The sequence below is a fragment of the Carassius carassius genome, chromosome 28 (genome assembly GCF_963082965.1).
Source record: "Carassius carassius chromosome 28, fCarCar2.1, whole genome shotgun sequence".
NCBI classification, from domain to species: Eukaryota; Metazoa; Chordata; class Actinopteri; order Cypriniformes; family Cyprinidae; genus Carassius; species Carassius carassius.
The window spans coordinates 13,954,317-13,971,445 of NC_081782.1; the positions used below are offsets into that span (position 1 = coordinate 13,954,317).

The 17,129-nt window shown below is 39.5% G+C and overlaps 1 protein-coding gene across 1 annotated transcript; it reads left to right on the forward strand.

Annotated features, from left to right (window-relative positions):
* Positions 1 to 4,217: 4,217 nt before the first annotated feature.
* LOC132107606 (neurogenic locus notch homolog protein 4-like) lies at positions 4,218 to 17,089 on the forward strand. Its single transcript, XM_059513709.1, has 19 exons — positions 4,218 to 4,269; positions 4,381 to 4,560; positions 4,726 to 4,932; positions 5,022 to 5,201; positions 6,283 to 6,474; positions 6,571 to 6,720; positions 7,961 to 8,064; positions 8,148 to 8,350; positions 8,780 to 9,000; positions 9,608 to 9,754; positions 9,841 to 10,005; positions 10,421 to 10,572; positions 10,654 to 10,822; positions 10,908 to 11,016; positions 13,997 to 14,136; positions 14,296 to 14,421; positions 14,585 to 14,764; positions 16,631 to 16,855; positions 16,959 to 17,089. Exons 1-19 carry the CDS (start codon positions 4,218 to 4,220, stop codon positions 17,087 to 17,089), a joined length of 3,033 nt encoding a protein of 1,010 aa, XP_059369692.1.
* Positions 17,090 to 17,129: the final 40 nt, after the last annotated feature.

The window sequence follows — 17,129 nt, forward strand, 5'->3', positions numbered from 1 at the left end:
ATCTTAATTTTACATCTCGTTCTCCTTCCATAAAAGGCCATTTCTGTTCGTCTGGAGCCACAGAGCCTGCCCCAGTCTCTCAGATGTATGGAGATATATGTCCAGCAGGACATTACTGCCCCGAGCAGAGCAGTGCTCCATTACCCTGTCCTGTCGGATTCATTCTCCAGGACAAAGGAGCCACTTCTTCTAATGACTGCTCCCCTTGCCCTCCAAGCAGATACTGCATTGCACCAGGCTCCTCTCAGCCCTCAGGTTGGCAGATCATAAATGTTACACTGTAAACCACAAAAATGATGATGAGAAATTATGCCTATGTTGTACTTGCCCCTCTGCAGGGTTTTGCGCTCCAGGTCACTATTGCGTCGGCAGCACAGATACTGCCACACCTCAGGCCTCACCCTCTCAGCAGACCTGTTTTTGTGACCTCATACCTTCAGCTCACCTTCAAATGTACGATCTTTGCTTTCTGAAGCACAACATTACCTGCTCAATTCACATTTCGGGTAGGCAACTGGTATGGTACTAAATCATTTATATGGTAACGGATTAGCCTGTTAAAACTGACAGACACTTTTTCAAGGAGATGGTGCTGGAGTCTGGACTGATCTGGATCCCAGACGCGAGTCTGACGGTTATTCAGAATCACCTCTACAAATCACAGAAACATGCACTGGCTTCAAAGGAGACCATTGTCCTAAAGGTATACAATGCACACTGGTATATTTGTTATTACAATTTGTCATTAAAAGGGTTGTTCACCCTTTGCCATAATTCACTCAGATTCAGATTCGTTCTTTATTGGGTTAGGGTTACTCACTCCAATGACACTGCAAACGTGTGACTTTCTTCTGTGGAACACAGAAGGAGATATATGATATATATTTTATATGTGCTGGATTGCTCTCTTCTATGCAGTTACAATGAATAGGGACTGGACCTTTCAAGTTTCAAAATTGTTTTCTCTGGTTGAGCTTTTTTTTTTTTACATTTCATTGATTATTTGTTCACAAATCAGACAAAAGTGTGGAATTTTCAATATAGTGAACTAATGATCTATATCTGTATAAGATTATGATTATTATGTACTGATTGTTAAAGCTCAGTTAATCTTTTCTACAGGGTCATATTGCCCAGTGGGTTCTTCTCTTCCTCAGCCCTGTGATTCAGGCTGTTATTGTAATCAGACTGGCCTGCACACTCCTGCAGGCCTCTGTTTTGCTGGATTCTTCTGCAACACTGGCTCCTCAAATCCCAGTGCTATGCTTTGTCCTCCTGGACACTACTGTCCCCAGGGCACACCCCTACCCCTGCCCTGTCCACAAGGCACAATAAGGAGTAAGTAAACGACTTGCTACTTATGGCTAATAGGACAAATCATTAATAAGTGATGATTAAATTATTTAGCAAGGAATTTTATTACTGATTATAGCTTAAAAGATAAATTTACATTGTTTATTTTATAAGCACAGATGCCCCCTCATGCACCCATCCCCTACCCACCTTGGCACCAGCCCTACTCTTGCATCCCTGTCTTTATTGCCTATTAACATTTTACTTGCCATTAACCAATTAAAACGCTGTGGCTGGATACTTATCAATCACTTTCTTATAGTATGAGTCACTTAATGGTTTGAATTTTTCTGGAAGCTTTATAGTTCCATTGTTTTAATTCTCACTAGACTCTGCTGGAGGATCCATTGCAGACGATTGCCTTGAATGTCCACCAGGATATTTCTGTGAACAGAGAGGCCTAACCAAGCCCTCTGGTCTGTGTTCTGAGGGCTATTACTGCCCTGGAGGACAGAACACATCCAGACCACCAGAGTATGTGTGTGGTGCAGGCCACTTCTGTGGAAGTGTAAGTGGAAATCTCACCTTATTTTATCTTATTTTATTTTATTTTTACATTAAATACAGGGATAAACTTTTTTTTATGTGATTCTTTTTATTATAAATATATATATTTTTATAGATTATTTATTTTAATATCAATGACACTAGTGACATGAAATAAAGGAACAGCCTTTTTTTTCTTTATTATTAAAATATTTAGTTTTGCCAGTTTTCTCACTTATTAGGTATTGCCTTACCTGGAAAAAATTACATGAGTAATATAACATTAAACACACCCTTAAAAGTCATAGAAGTTATATACCAGATAGTGAACAAGGCACTTTTAGTTAGTTTAAAGGGTTAGTTCACCCTAGAATGAAAATTTGTCCATCTTCTACTCACCCTTGAAGCATCCTGGGTCTATGGGACTTTCTTCTTTCAGAATAATTCAATTTGAGTCATATTAAATATTGTCCTTGCTCTTCCAAGCCTTTAATGGGGGTAAATGGGAGTTTGTAGTCAACAGTTCAGAAGATGTAAAATAAAGTGCGTGCATCTGTAATAAGACGTCTCTCACACAGCTCCGGGGGGTGAATAAAGGCCCCCTGTAGTGAATCTATGCGTTTTTGAGAAATATCCAGATTTCAAACCTAACAAACACTTTTTTTCTCACTTCTGTTGACTGTTGGAAACCGGAAGATGTGCTGGCAGATGTTGTAGTTCATCAGCGCTGCGTGGTTAGTGACGACCGTGGAGAGAGAACAAAACAAAATGCTGGTCACGAATTAGAAGCAAAAAATATGATTTATAAAGAAAAATGTTGGAGGATTTTGAAATAAGCCAAGAGGAGGTTTTCCTTTGCTAAATGAAACTTTGTTTCCTTTGCTCCTACATTTCCCTGAGGCGCGCACATGATGCATACACCTTCCATCTTCTGCATGCACATCTTCCGGTTCCCCACAGTCCGCAGATGTTAGAAAAAAAGTGTTTATTACATTTTAAATCTGGACATTTATCTAACAAAAATGCATGGATTCACTACAGGGGGCCTTTATTCACCCCCCGGCTGTGTGAGAGACGTTTTATTACAACTGCACGCACTTTAATTCACTTCTTTGGAACTATTGACAACAAACACCCGCTCACCCCCATTGAAAGGCTTGGAAGAGCAAGGACAATGTTTAATATAACTTCAATTGGATTATTCTGGAAGAAGAAAGTCACATACACCCAGGATGCTTTGAGTAGAAGATGGACAAATTTTCATTCTCGTTGAACTAACCCTTTAAACCATTTATATAATTGTGCCTTTTACAAGAGATTACTTTAATATTTGAATTTTTCATGACTGAAATGTAAATTTTTGAGAATAACTCAAATAAATATGCTATAAAGTATAAAAGAATCAAAAGTGAAATGGCATGAATTTAGTGATTTAGATTACTTTGTTAATTTGAATCTAATTCCCTAATTTGACATTTTTAATGCATTTAAATCTCTTAATATGTTAAAAGCGAATATAAAAATGACAGTGACTTTCATAAAACATACTCATATTGTTAATGCTCTAACAGGGCAGCATCATAGAGAGGCCATGTTTCCCAGGAAGCTTCCAGCCCAGTCTAGGCCAACATAGATGTGAGGTGTGCCCTGCCCGCTTTTTCTGTCCTGAAAACGGTACAAATGATATTTCAACAACTGAATGGATGAAATATATATATATGTTCTTTATGCCTTTACATAAGGATGTTTTTCTTGTACTAGGTATGACGCACCCACTCCCATGTCAGCCTGGATTTTATTGTCCAGTTGGGGCATCTAATCAACATCCATGTCCTCCAGGGAGTTATGGGAACCTGTCTGGATTGGCTGAGCCTTCTGAATGCTCTCAATGTGACCCTGGGACCTATTGTATGGGGTCAGGTATGACGCATGCACAATGATTATATTTTCCCCAGAGAGAACATGCTAATCCTGCTCGGTCTGATATGTGGGGCTGATATTAGTTTGTCTGTCCAGGAAATGTGTCACCAACTGGCTCTTGCAGTGCTGGATTCTTGTGTTTTAGAGGAGCCGTCCTTCCCTCCCCGAATGATAATGAGACTGGAATACCGTGTGCAACTGGGTCCTACTGTCCAGCTGGAAGGTTTGCAGGAATACCTTGTCCCAAGGGCACATTTAGGTATCAATGTTTTTAAAAATCTTTATATTAAAAGCAACTAAAAAGGAGAAGATTAATTGCATTGCGTTATATTTAAAGAACATAATTGCAATTAACTTAACATTTTTTATTAAAAATGTAATTCTATTAACTGCAATTTTTACTAATAAATTAAGTAATTGTTTTGCAGCAATCAGCGTCAATTGTCAGACGTAAGTCAATGCCAAAACTGCACACCAGGGTTTTATTGCTCAGAGCCAGGCCTGACCACAGTCAGTGGACCCTGCTTGCCAGGTTTGAATATCATTTACAGCAGACATTTTTTAGGCTTTAACAGGACTTCTTTAAGCTGAATATTAATATAGCATGGTTTATTCCTACAGGGTTTTTCTGCAGTGAAGGATCTCAGACTTCAGCTCCTGTGTCTGCCGTGTATGGTGATATTTGTCCTCCAGGTCACTATTGTGAAATTGGTAGTGCTGTGCCAACTCCCTGTCCAGTGGGAAGCTGGCGCCCTGATAGTGGGGGAAAGGGCACAGATGATTGCATGCCTTGCCCTGGAGGTACTGTGATACTCCATTCTAGAGATATACTCTCTGCTCCTTTGACTTTAAAAGGCTCCATTTAAGTGTAGTTAGGAAGTTACTACCATTTCTAGAAAAGGTCAAATGCAAAATTGATTGTATTCATGGGTTTTTTTGTGTTTTGTTGTTGTTGTTTGATCGCAGGTCAGTTTCAGGACCAGAAGGGACAGAGTGAGTGTAAACCCTGTCCTCCAGGTTTCCATTGCATCAACCTCACAAGAGGCTTTATGGGCGTCAGCACTCCTTTGGTCTGTCCTAAAGGCTTTTACTGCCCCAATGAGACCGAGTCTGGAAACCCAGTTCCATGTCCTAAAGGCACATACAGTGATTCTCTTGGCCTCATTTCAGCAGGTGATCTATTCAGTGAGCAAGTGAACATGATTAAATGCATTCTTGTGTTTATATCTTCCTTACTGGGCCTGTTTTTTGTATTAATACAGAGCAGTGCCTGGTGTGCCCTATGGGACATTTCTGCGGTTCGGATGGACTCTCTGAGCCCTCAGGGCCCTGTGCCCCTGGATTCCTCTGTTTTGTGCAGGCCACAGTTCCCAACCCCACTGACAACAGCACTGGCACTTTGTGTCCACCAGGGGCATACTGCCTTCTGGGAACAAGAGCAGGTGCTCTTTGGAACAGTGTTATTTTTGTATTATTTATACAGTATTGTACTATTTATTATAAGTATAATAAGTATTAATAATACTTATTATTTATTATCTATTTATTACTATTTTTAATTTGTATATTTATGTATTTTTTTTAGTTTTAGTGATTATGTTATGCTTTTGTCATTTTTATTATTTTTTTTGCTTTTCAATATTTGTGTTTAGCTTTCATTCACATTTCAGTTTGAGCAATTTTTGTACAATCAATTTTTATTTCAGTTTTTCATCTAATATATGTATTTAATTTGTATATGTATATAATATATGTATTTAAAATGTAGCTTAATTTGAATGAATTAACCATTTTAGTTTTAGGTAACAATAAAAAGTCTTAAGTCTTAAGGATTTTCATAAGAGTATTTAGTTTACTGACCCAGAGACCCCCCAAAAGGCTATCAGACAACCCAAGGAGCCCCAAAAAGATACATATTATAAGATCTTTTTATTGAAAACTTCAAATATCATTATTACATTATATAATCAGATCATTATTTAACGAATTTATCATATAGACAAAGATGCTCTGCATGCCCTTTTTCTCTCATTTGAATAAATTGTTTTCACAGATAAGGGAAGAGTGCATTTTTTTTTCTCTCAACCTTATCTGATTGGGCATAATGGTTATTTAATTTAATTTAATTTAATTTAATTTAATTTAATTTAATTTAATTTAATTTAATTTAATTTAATTTAATTTAATTTAATTTAATTTAATTTAATTTAATTTACAGTCAAATACACACGCACACACACACACACACACACACAATTCACAATATTAATATTCCACTTACATACACTTACTATTCACTCACAATACCCACACATTTCCCACAAACCCTATTTTTCATATTCTAGATTTATATATATATATTTTTTTAAAGAAAATTATTAGCTTTTTTTATCATTTGTGGAAAAGGATTGTTCAAAGACCCCTACAACCATTACAATACCGCTAAAGCATTGATATTATGCCAGAATTTGAAGCAACCATGAGTCATATTCTATTATTGTCTAATTCTATTGTACTGTGTAGGTGAATGTTCTGCAGGCTACTACTGTGACTGGGGCTCCAGCAGCCCGGAGCAGAGCCTCTGTCCTCCCGGTTTCTATTGCCCCATAGGCACAAACAAGCCCCTGGCCTGCACTACAGGCACTTACAGCTCCGTCATGGGCAACAGTCACCAAGAAAATTGTGAGCCATGTCCATTAGGCTACTACTGTCAGGGTGCGTTATTTATTCTGTCTACAAGAAAATTGGTTTTAAACCATCTCTGTGCTCTTATAAATCTATTACAATTGATCCTATTGCAATACAATGCAGGGGAAGCAGTAGCAGAGCCTCTTCCATGTCTACCGGGGCATTTCTGCCCCACAGGCACATCACAGGATACTCAGTTCCCCTGCCCTCCAGGAACAATGCAGCCACAGTCTGGGACAGCCAGTATAGATGAATGTCTACAATGTCCTGCAGGTCAGCCTGAAAATACATGACAACAAAAAAAATTATTACATAAAGAGACTGCTGTTCAAAAATTTGTGGGTCAGTAATATTTTGACATAAGTTCTACTTTTATTCAGCAAGGCTGCATTGAGCTGATAAGTAAAGACATTCATAGTAAAAGATTTCTATTTCATAAATGCTTTTCTTTTGAACTTGCAATCCTGTAAAATGTATCACAGTTTCTTCAAAAATATTAAGCAGGCCAACTGTTTTCAACATTGATGATAATAACAAGAAATAAGTGTATTAGAAAGCTTTCTGAGGAATCATGCGACTAATTCAAAATTCTGCTTTGCATCATAGGAATAAATTACAATTTTTTTTAAATATATTATGATAGAAAACCGCTATTTTAATTTCTGACAATATTTCACATTTTCACTGTCTTTATGTTTTATCAAATAAAGCCAGTGAGCATAAGAGCATTCTTTCAAAAACATTTAAAAATGTTATGGACCCAAAACTTTTGAATGGTATGTTCTGATGATAAGCCAGCTGTGACAATGTATTAACATGTTAGCTTTAGTAATTTTAGTACTTCAGTTTATTTTATTTCAGTTTTTCATTTAATACTTACCGTATTTTCCAGACTATAAGTCGCACTTTTTTCATAGTTTGGCTGGTCCTGCGACTTATAGTCAGGTGCGACTTATTTATCAAAATTAATTTGACATGAACCGAGAGAAATGAACCAAGAGAAAACATTACCGTCTACAGCTGCGAGAGGACGCTCTATGCTGCTCAGTGCTCCTGTAGTCTACGTACACTGAAGACATAGAGCGCCCTCTCGCGGCTGTAGACGGTAATGTTTTCTCTTGGTTCTTGGTTCTAAATAAATGCGACTTATAGTCCATGGCGACTTATATGTTTTTTCCCTCATCATGACGTATTTTTGGATTGATGCGACTTATACTCAGGTGCGACTTATAGTCGGAAAAAATACGGTATATTTTATTTCAGCTTTATTTAAATTAGCAACACTGTGGAGGATCTGTTTAGCTCATAAGGGTTTTCAACTTTTACAGACCCAGAGACCCCCGAAAAGCTACACATTATAATACCTTTTTTACTGAAAACCTTAATTATCATCATTACATTATATAATCAGATGATTATTTCATTAATTTATCATATCAATATAATTCATCCACAAAATGTTGAACAGTTTGTATTCACATCTACATCTAATTTATGTAATCTGTTTATCTAGGCATGTTTTGTGCTCGCCATGGTCTTTCAGAGCCTACAGGGCGCTGCCAGGATGGATTTCACTGCCCTTCGGGGGCCACAAGTCCCAACGGCACTGGAAACGTGGTATATATCATCAGTTCTCTTTCTTAAAAAAGACACCATGTGTTCACAACGGGTTAAACTCATTTCCAGTGTGTGATTTGCAGATTGGATCTACAGGCAACAGCATGTGCCCGCCTGGCCATTATTGCCCAACTGGTATCGGGTCTCCTCTTCCATGCCCCACTGGAACATTCTCCAGCTCCCCAGGGTTGAGTGGGGCAGAGCAGTGTCAGTCGTGTCCTTCTGGGTACTTCTGTGAGCAGACTGCTATGGTCTATCCATCAGAAGCAGCTCTCTGTGATGCTGGGTAATTATATCTATGCTTTTCAGTAGCTAAACAGTCATCTGACAACGGTACACCTACTCCCATTTGAGTTGAGCCAACCCGGTGCACTCATGCATTGCTAATGGACCTTAGTGGCACGATTTTAGATGTAAAAGATTTATTGTCCATTACTGAGTAGTGATGAAACTATTATTGATATTCTCCTTTACTGCAATGTTATGTAAAGTGCAAATGAGTGAGGAAAGATAACTTATTAAAATGAATCTATGTATCCAGTTTCTATCCATTTGTGGCTGGATTTGAAAACAGATACAGTGGAGTGGCAGTGAAGTGCTTTTGCGATTGGCTTGTTGTAGAGATTTTTTCTTCAGGCATCTAGAACCTAGTGTATGCTCATACAACAATTTCTTTTGAAATATAGTTTATGACCAGTTTATTTCTCCCTCACAGGTATGTGTGTATCAATGGCAGTCGTAGTGCTCGACCGGTAGATGGACTACAGGGTTATATTTGTCCAAGCGGACACAGTTGCCCCATTGGTACTCCATTGGAAGTGCCTTGTGAGCCTGGCACATACAGCAGTGCTCCTGGTGCGGTCCACTGTCTCTCATGTCCAGCTGGCACTATGTGTCCTTCCCCTGGCACACAGGAGCCATCCCCATGTCCCATGGGTGAGTCCAGCCCTGTGCTGAGATTATTATGATGGCTCATAAATAATTGCAAATCCTTTTTTTCTCCATCATACAATGCAATTTAAAAGTTTGCAGTCAGTAAGATTTATTTTATGGTTTTGATCAGTATAAGCAGTAAAACTTTGAAAATTAATATAAATTAAAATAACTGTTTTCTATTTTAATATATTTTAAAATGTAATTTATTCCTGTGATGCAAAGCTTTTTTTTTCAGCAGCCATTACTCAAGTCTTCAGTGTCAAAGGATCTTTTAGAAATAAAATGCTGATTTGCGGCTAAAGAAAAGTTGCTTCTTAACCGTGATACATTATCATGAAAAATTATTGTCGGGATCATTTGATGAATAGAAATTATAAAAGCTAAAATGATAAATATTTTTACTATCACTATTGATCACTTTTACAGAACATGTCCTTTCTGATTAATATGATGCAAAAAAAAAATAAAAATAAAAAAATAATCTGAATTAATTTGTAAAAAAAAAAAAAAAAAAAAAAAAAGTCTGCATCCAAATCTTTGAAAAGTAGTGTACAGTATATACTGTCAAGCTGGCTAACAATCTGCCACCTATCCTGTGTTGCATCAGGTCATTTTTGCCCTGTTGGCACTGCTGAAGCTGTACCCTGTCCTGTGGGCACACTAGGACAGGTTACCAGGGCTCAGTCGGAGGGTGCCTGTGTGCCCTGCCCTACCGGCCTCTACTGTAGTTCACCTGGAACATCACAACCACAGGGTCTGATATCATCCCACACTTTTTATAAGAGCACAGGTTTTAGTCTGTGACTATATCATATGGACTAATTGTCGTTTTATTTGTAGGCCAGTGCCAGCAGGGTTATTTCTGCCAAGCAGGGTCTCCAAATCCTGCTCCTTTGAATACAACTGGCTATCTCAGGAATGGCCCCTGTCCGCAGGGTCACTTTTGCCCTTCTGGAACCCTAATGCCTCTGCCTTGCCCAGCAGGCAGCATTCGTAACCTCACAGGTGTGTACAGACCCACACATTTATTTTAATATAAATCTATAAAACATTTAGAGCTTCTAAGAAAAACAATAAAGCTTTTCAAAAGGGCAGGTATTATACACAACCAAAAACAACAAGAGAAGCAACATGTAGTTGCATATGAATAATTTACCAGGGATTGAGCATCAAAATAAATGAGCTATCAAATCAAATAAGCTGTGTTGCTTAAACTCACTGGTGCATAAATAATATTGCACAGATTCTGCTTTAGTTACTCTTATAAATTCACTCTAGCAATATAATTCACATGCATCTAAATATTCCCCTTTCCATTTTCTCTGGAACCTTTTTCACATTAATATTTTACCATTTATTTTACCATTATGTATTTACTAACATGCAGTGTTTTGTGTTCATAATATTGATCTGCCCATAGGGGGTTACTCCATAGAAAGCTGTCTTCCCTGCCCAGCAGGACATTACTGTGCTAGCGAAGGCCTGGATGCTCCAACTGGACCCTGTGCTGCAGGCTTTTACTGCCCTGTAGACTTTTCCTCCACTACCCCACACGCCTTCCTCTGCCCCAAGGTCAGTTCTGCCTCCTTCACACCCTTCTATTGCTTTTAAATCTGTGCCTAGCAACCTGACTGACAGGTTTTGCTCTCTCAGGGTTATTACTGTCCCTTGGGCTCAACCCTGGCCTTGCCCTGCCCAACGGGACAGTACCAGCCGAATCCGGGCTCGGATAACTGCATCCCTTGCCGTCCAGGCTATTACTGTGAGGAGGCAATTATCGGAGACCCCCGGCCTTGCCCGCCGCACTACTACTGCCCTGCAGGTAACCCATGCTGCTGTAATTATCTATATTGTGTCTGTGGATTCTTTAGTACACGCACATTATCTGATTCTGCTTGTAATTGCAGCAACAATGGTTCCTCAGCCATGTCCCAATGGCACATACACCCCACTTGAGGTCGGGGGTTTGCAGGAGGAGAGAGAGTGTTTGCCGTGTCCACCAGGAAAGTTCTGCAAGTATGTTTACAGATCTTATAAGAGTGTTTCTTCAACCATGGACCCTTATGACCTTGTAGACTTCTAGAAAATAAGCATAACTTTACACACTCTCTCTTATTTTATTATCTGTATGCTTCTATTCAGATGTTTGGGTCAGTAAGATTTTTAATGTCTTTGAACGAAGTCGCTTATTCTCACCAAGGCTGCATTTATCTGGGAAAAAATACAGTAAAACTTTCATATTTATTACAATTTAAAATAGCTGTTATAATTTATTTTAAAATGTAATTTATTCCTGTGATGGCAAAGATGAGTTCCCTTTCTGTTGTTCACTTTGACGGTGTGTCAAGTGTACAACACTAGGGGTCACTCTTGGGAGCCCAAACACTTCTGACATCTTTGAGAAAAGGCCAATGAAATAGGTTTTGCAGAACTTGCATGGCTGGTCATGCCCCGGACATCCAGGTAAAAATAAGTCAGCATAACATCTGCTCACTCGTTCTGTTTTTCGTTGCCGAATGCATCTTGTTTTCACTGAGAAGTTGTGATCATTCACCTATTGATTCCTCGTAATTGGATCTAAGGCACGGTCATCAGTCCCAACTCATACACAGATAAGTGTTGTGAGAGTACCCCAGGGTGCTTCAGCAGTGATCTTTAAAGAGTGAATTTCCTCTAAAAGAGTACAATTTCTCTGAGAGGTACACAGGTGCAATTGTGTGGCAAGGTGTTATGGCTCACACCGTGCCTTCAGTCCTTGGAAGGACATATGTTTTCTATGGGCATGAGTGCCCTTAGAAAAGGTGTCCAGATAAATTGTTGTTACAACATATGCTTTCAAGACAGGGGGTGCCATGTGAAACTGGCATACAGCACCAGGGGTCTGGACAGGCCCTCGGCTGCATTGGCATATCAGTTGCCGGGCCTTGAGGAGGTTTCGACCATTGATCCAATGCAAGCCTGTGTTGGTCCCTATCGGACAACACAGAGATGGTTGCATACATCAACCACCAGGGTGATGTTTGCTCCCATTGTATGTCACAACTCACCCGCAATCTCTTAATTTGGAGCAAGCACAGACTCAGGTCTCTGCATGCCACTCATATCAATCGTGTAGTGGATCTCCTGTCGCGACAGGTCTCACTCAAAGTCAGGGAAGACGGGGAACAGCTCCTGCTTGTGGCCCCTTATTGGCTCATCAGAACTTGGTTCATGGTGCTCGTGCTCATGGCATCAGTTCCTCCCTGGCGAATTCCCCTGAGGAAGGACCTTCATGTTTGATCCCTGGAAGTGAAAGGAGGAACTAAGAGACCTTTCACCAGCTGTGGTGAATACCATTACTAAGGCCAGATCCCTTCAGTGAGGCGGTTGTTCGACCTGAAGTGGTGCGCTTTCGTGAATTGGTGGTCTTCCCAGGGGAAGGACCCTCCGAGATGTGGCATCAGATCTGTGCTCTCCTTCCTCCAAACAGGCCTGGACAGGTACCTGTCTGCTACTAAGGGTGTACATGGCCACAATTGCGGCTAACCACGACACCATGGGAGGCAGATCAGTGGGGAAGCACGATCTGGTTATCAGGTTCCACGTCTCATTTCCTCTTGGGATCTCACTGTGATCCTACAGGCCTTTTTTGTTTAAAGCACTATATAAATAAAGGTGACTTACAGAGATATCAGTTTGAGTCCCTTCAGTCAGTTGAGTTCAGTGCCCTCTCCAAGCCCTATGCACATACCTAGATCGCACTCAGAGTTTCAGGAGCTCTGAACAGCTCTTTATCTGCTTCGGAGGACTGCAGAAGGGGAATGCTCTCAGAGAGACGGTCCTCCAAACAGAGTATCTCCCACTGGATTGTGTATCTGAACAGCCTATCAAACCAGAAGCCTACCTTGCCCACTGGGAGTGAGGGCTCACTCTACCAGGGGCATGGCTTCATCAGCAGCCCTGGCGAACTGGGCCTCTCTAGCGAATATCTGTAGAGCTGCAGGTTGGGCTATGCCTAATACATTTGCTAGATTTTATAATCTGCGAATGAAACTCTGGACTAGCCTTCCATCACTTTACTTAGCAAAGTTCGATGGAGGATCTTGCTATTAGAACTCATTATGAGGTAGGTTTCCTCAAGTGAACTCTTCTATTGGGTTAGTGCTCCACATGTAGCGGCTTCTCTTGAGGCTCTATTTGTGTATTTTCCACTGTATTGCCCTTGAGGCTCAGTGTTCCCCTAGACAGACATTCTGTTGATAGGTTCTGGGTTTTAGTAGATCTGCCCATAACACGGAGCCTATTTATACCGGGATGTCCGGAACGTGGCCAGCCATGCAAAGTCTGCACACCCATTTTCATTTACCTTTTCTCAAAGATGTCAGAGGGGTTTGGGCTCCCAAGAGCGGCCCCTAGTGTTGTTCATTCGACACAACAACACTCAACACAATGTCTCAATTACCATATCATACCGAGGGTTACCAAAACTGAGACGTTTTCAGCATCATTATTCCAATCTTCAGTGTCACATGATCCTTCAGAAATCATCTAATATGCTGATTTAATGCTAAAGAAACATTTCTTGTTATTATCAATGTTGAAAACATTTGTAATCAATTGTGCTGGTTAATATATTTGTGGAAAATTTAATTTTACATTGTAAGCATACATTTTTATTTGAAATTTTTGTAACATAATAAATAGCTTTTTTAATGCATTCCCCTTAATAAAAGTATGAATAATACTTAAAAATAATACTTTAAAAAACATTTGTATAGTATGTCAAATCATGAAAACCCTTTGTCACTGTGTGATTATGTTGTATGGATTTAAAAACAACAGCATTTCTTTGAAATAGATTTTGTATATCATTATGCGTGAATTTCCTGTCACTTTTGATCAAATTTATGTGGCCTTGCTGAATAATACAATAATAAAAAACTGGCAGTGAACTTTTTTTTCTGAAAATAATGACAATTCAGTTATTGGGTTTTTGTGTTTTATTATTATTGTTCAGGGCTGGACAGGTGAAAGGCCTGTGCGCTGCTGGATTCTTGTGCATCTCTGGCAGTTCAGAATTTACTCCTCAGGCCACCTTTCTGCTCAACAGAGACCAGTGTGAGTGGGGAGCACAGTGTGCTGGACTGTGTCCTGCTGGTACGTTATTCATCTTCCTATAAACCCATCCATGAATCCACAGAAGAGAGCCTTGATTCATTAATAAAGTGATCAAGGATCTGTTTTATATGATCCGAATATCAAGAGAGGTTCACACTGTCACAGAGTGTGTTTACTCCTGCTCCTGTCTTTGGACAGGCTTTTATTGCCCTGTAGGCATAGAGGAACCTTTATCTTGTCCTGCCAACACTATAAGAGAAACCCCTGGAGCAAGTACTATACATGACTGTCTGCCTTGTCCTCCAAGACACTGGTGCCAAGAGGGTACGTCAATTGCTATACTGGAATTTACATGTGTTATGTGTCCAATTGTTCAATTAATTTCTGACAAATGTCCATGTAGTAATTGTATACTTACTATAGTAGCTTGTTACATCCATCTGAACAAAAAAAATTAAGCATTATTTTGCTTTCTGTCTTCTTACAGGTGATCCCATCCCACGAATGTGTCCACCAGGCTATTACTGTGATGGCATAGTTGATTATGAGTCTGAGGGGCGGCCGGGGCCTAGAGAATGTCCCCTGTTTACATACAGGCCCATGTCTGGTGCAGGAAGCAAAGGAGACTGTCTTACCTGCCCCCCTGGCACTTTTTGTAACTCCACAGGTCTGACATAGCAATGTTGAACATACTATAGTACAGGTGCATCTCAATAAATTAGAATGTTGTGGAAAAGTTCATTCATTTCATTAATTCAACTCAAATTGTGAAACTCGTGTATTAAATGAAAAGCTGGCTGTTCACAGAGTGCTGTATCCAAGCATGTTAACAGAAAGTTGAGTGGAAGGAAAAAGTGTGGAAGAAATAGATGCTCAACCAACCGAGAGAACTGCAGCCTTATGACGATTGTCAAGCAAAATCGATTCAAGAATTTGAATGAACTTCACAAGGAATGGACTAAGGCTGGGGTTAAGGCATAAAGATGTGTCAAGCAATTTGGCTACAGTTGTCATATTCCTCTTGTTAAGACACTCCTGATCCACAGACAACGTCAGAGGTCTCTCACTTGGGCTAAGGAGAAGAAGAACTGGACTGTTGCCCAGCGGTCCAAAGTCCTCTTTTCAGATGAGAGCAAGTTTTGGATTTTATTTAGAAACCAAGTTCCTAGAGTCTGGAGGAAAGGTGGAGAAGCTCATAGCCCAAGTTGCTTGAAGTCCAGTGTTAAATTTCCACAGTCTGTGATGATTTGGGGTGCAATGTCATCTGCTGGCGTTGGTCCATTGTGTTTTTTGATAACCAAAGTCACTGCACCCTTTTACCAAGACCTTTCAGAGCACTTTTCCAGTAAGATTTGGCACCTGCCCACACTGCTAAAAAAAAAAAAAAATGTTGGTTAAAAATAAAACCATGGTGTTGGTGTGCTTGACTGGCCAGCAAACTCACCAGACCTGAACCCCATAGAGAATCTATGGGGTATTGTCAAAAGGAAAATGAGAAACAAGAGACCAAAAAATGCAGATGAGCTGAAGGCCACTGTCAAAGAAACCGGGGCTTCCACACCAGCAGTGCCACAAACTGATCACCTCCACGCCATGCTGAATTGAGGCATTAATTAAAGCAAAAGAAGCCCCTACCAAGTATTGAGTGTATGTACAGTAAATGAACATAATTTCCAGAAGGCAAACAATTCACTAAAATGTTTTTTTTTTATTATTGGTCTTATGAAGTATTCTAATTTGTTTAGAATTGGTGGGGTTTTGTTAAACGTGATCCAAAATCATCACAATTAAAAGAACCAAAGACTTAAACTACTTCAGTCTGTGGGCATTGAATTTATTTAATACACGAGTTTCACAATTTGATTTGAATTACTGAAATAAATGAACTTTTCCACAACATGCATCTGTATATATAAAATCATAAATTTATGTACAGTTAAAAAGTTCTGGTCAGTAAAAAAAATCTGCATTAAATTTATCAAAAGTGACAATAAGGACTTCTACATTGTTTCAGAGGTTTACTAATTCAAATAAATTCTGTTCTTTTGAACTTTAATTTATTAAAGAATCCTGAAAATGCATAAATTCGACAACATTTTTTCACTGTTTTCAAACTGTTTTCAGCATTGATAATGAGAAATGTTCCTTGAGCATCAAATCAGCATATTAGAATGATTTCATATGACAATAAAGACTGGAGAAATGGCTGCTGAAAAGCATTACATCACAAGAAAAAAATACATTTTAAAGTATTTTAAAATGCAAAATATCATAGTGATATTTAACAACATCATGGGTTTCAATGTATTTTTGATCAAATAAAAGCATCCTTGGTGAGCATAAGAGACTTCTTTCAAAAATAAAAAATAAAATCCTACTGACCCCAAAATATATCACATTAGCGTATCTTATATAACATACTATAGATAATCATATACTTGCTTCATTTCTTGGACAGAATGATTATTTAAATTAATTTACATCTTTGTGTTCCTGTCATCAGTAAATTTTGTTATTATATCCATCTACCTAGGGCTCACTGATTTCTCAAGCTTCCTTTGTCCACCGGGTCATTGGTGCAGTGGGACAGGTTTCCCCGTGACCTGCCCTGCAGGCACCATGAGGGCACAGGCAGGGGCAGCTGCTGTCAGTCAGTGTGAGCCTTGCCCTCCTGGTACCTTCTGCCCACACCCTCGCACCATGGGGCAGCCTAATACAGCAGGCATCCCATGTCGAGCTTCTTACGAATGTCCTGCAGGTAGGTGTGATTTCTACATGATTGATATTTACAAATGCACTAAAAGGTGTATAAATGTCACTTATTATAACCGTGAAGTGTAATAAAGTGATCAATCATACAGGGTCAGTCACAGAGACCCCTTGCAGAGCTGGTTCATACTGTAGACCCCAGACAGGAGATCCCACACCGTGTCCTGCAGGATACTACTGTCCTGAGGGATCTCGAACCTACAGCTCTCCACAGCAAGTGTAAGCATATATATTATACATACTAGGGATGTATAATATATTGC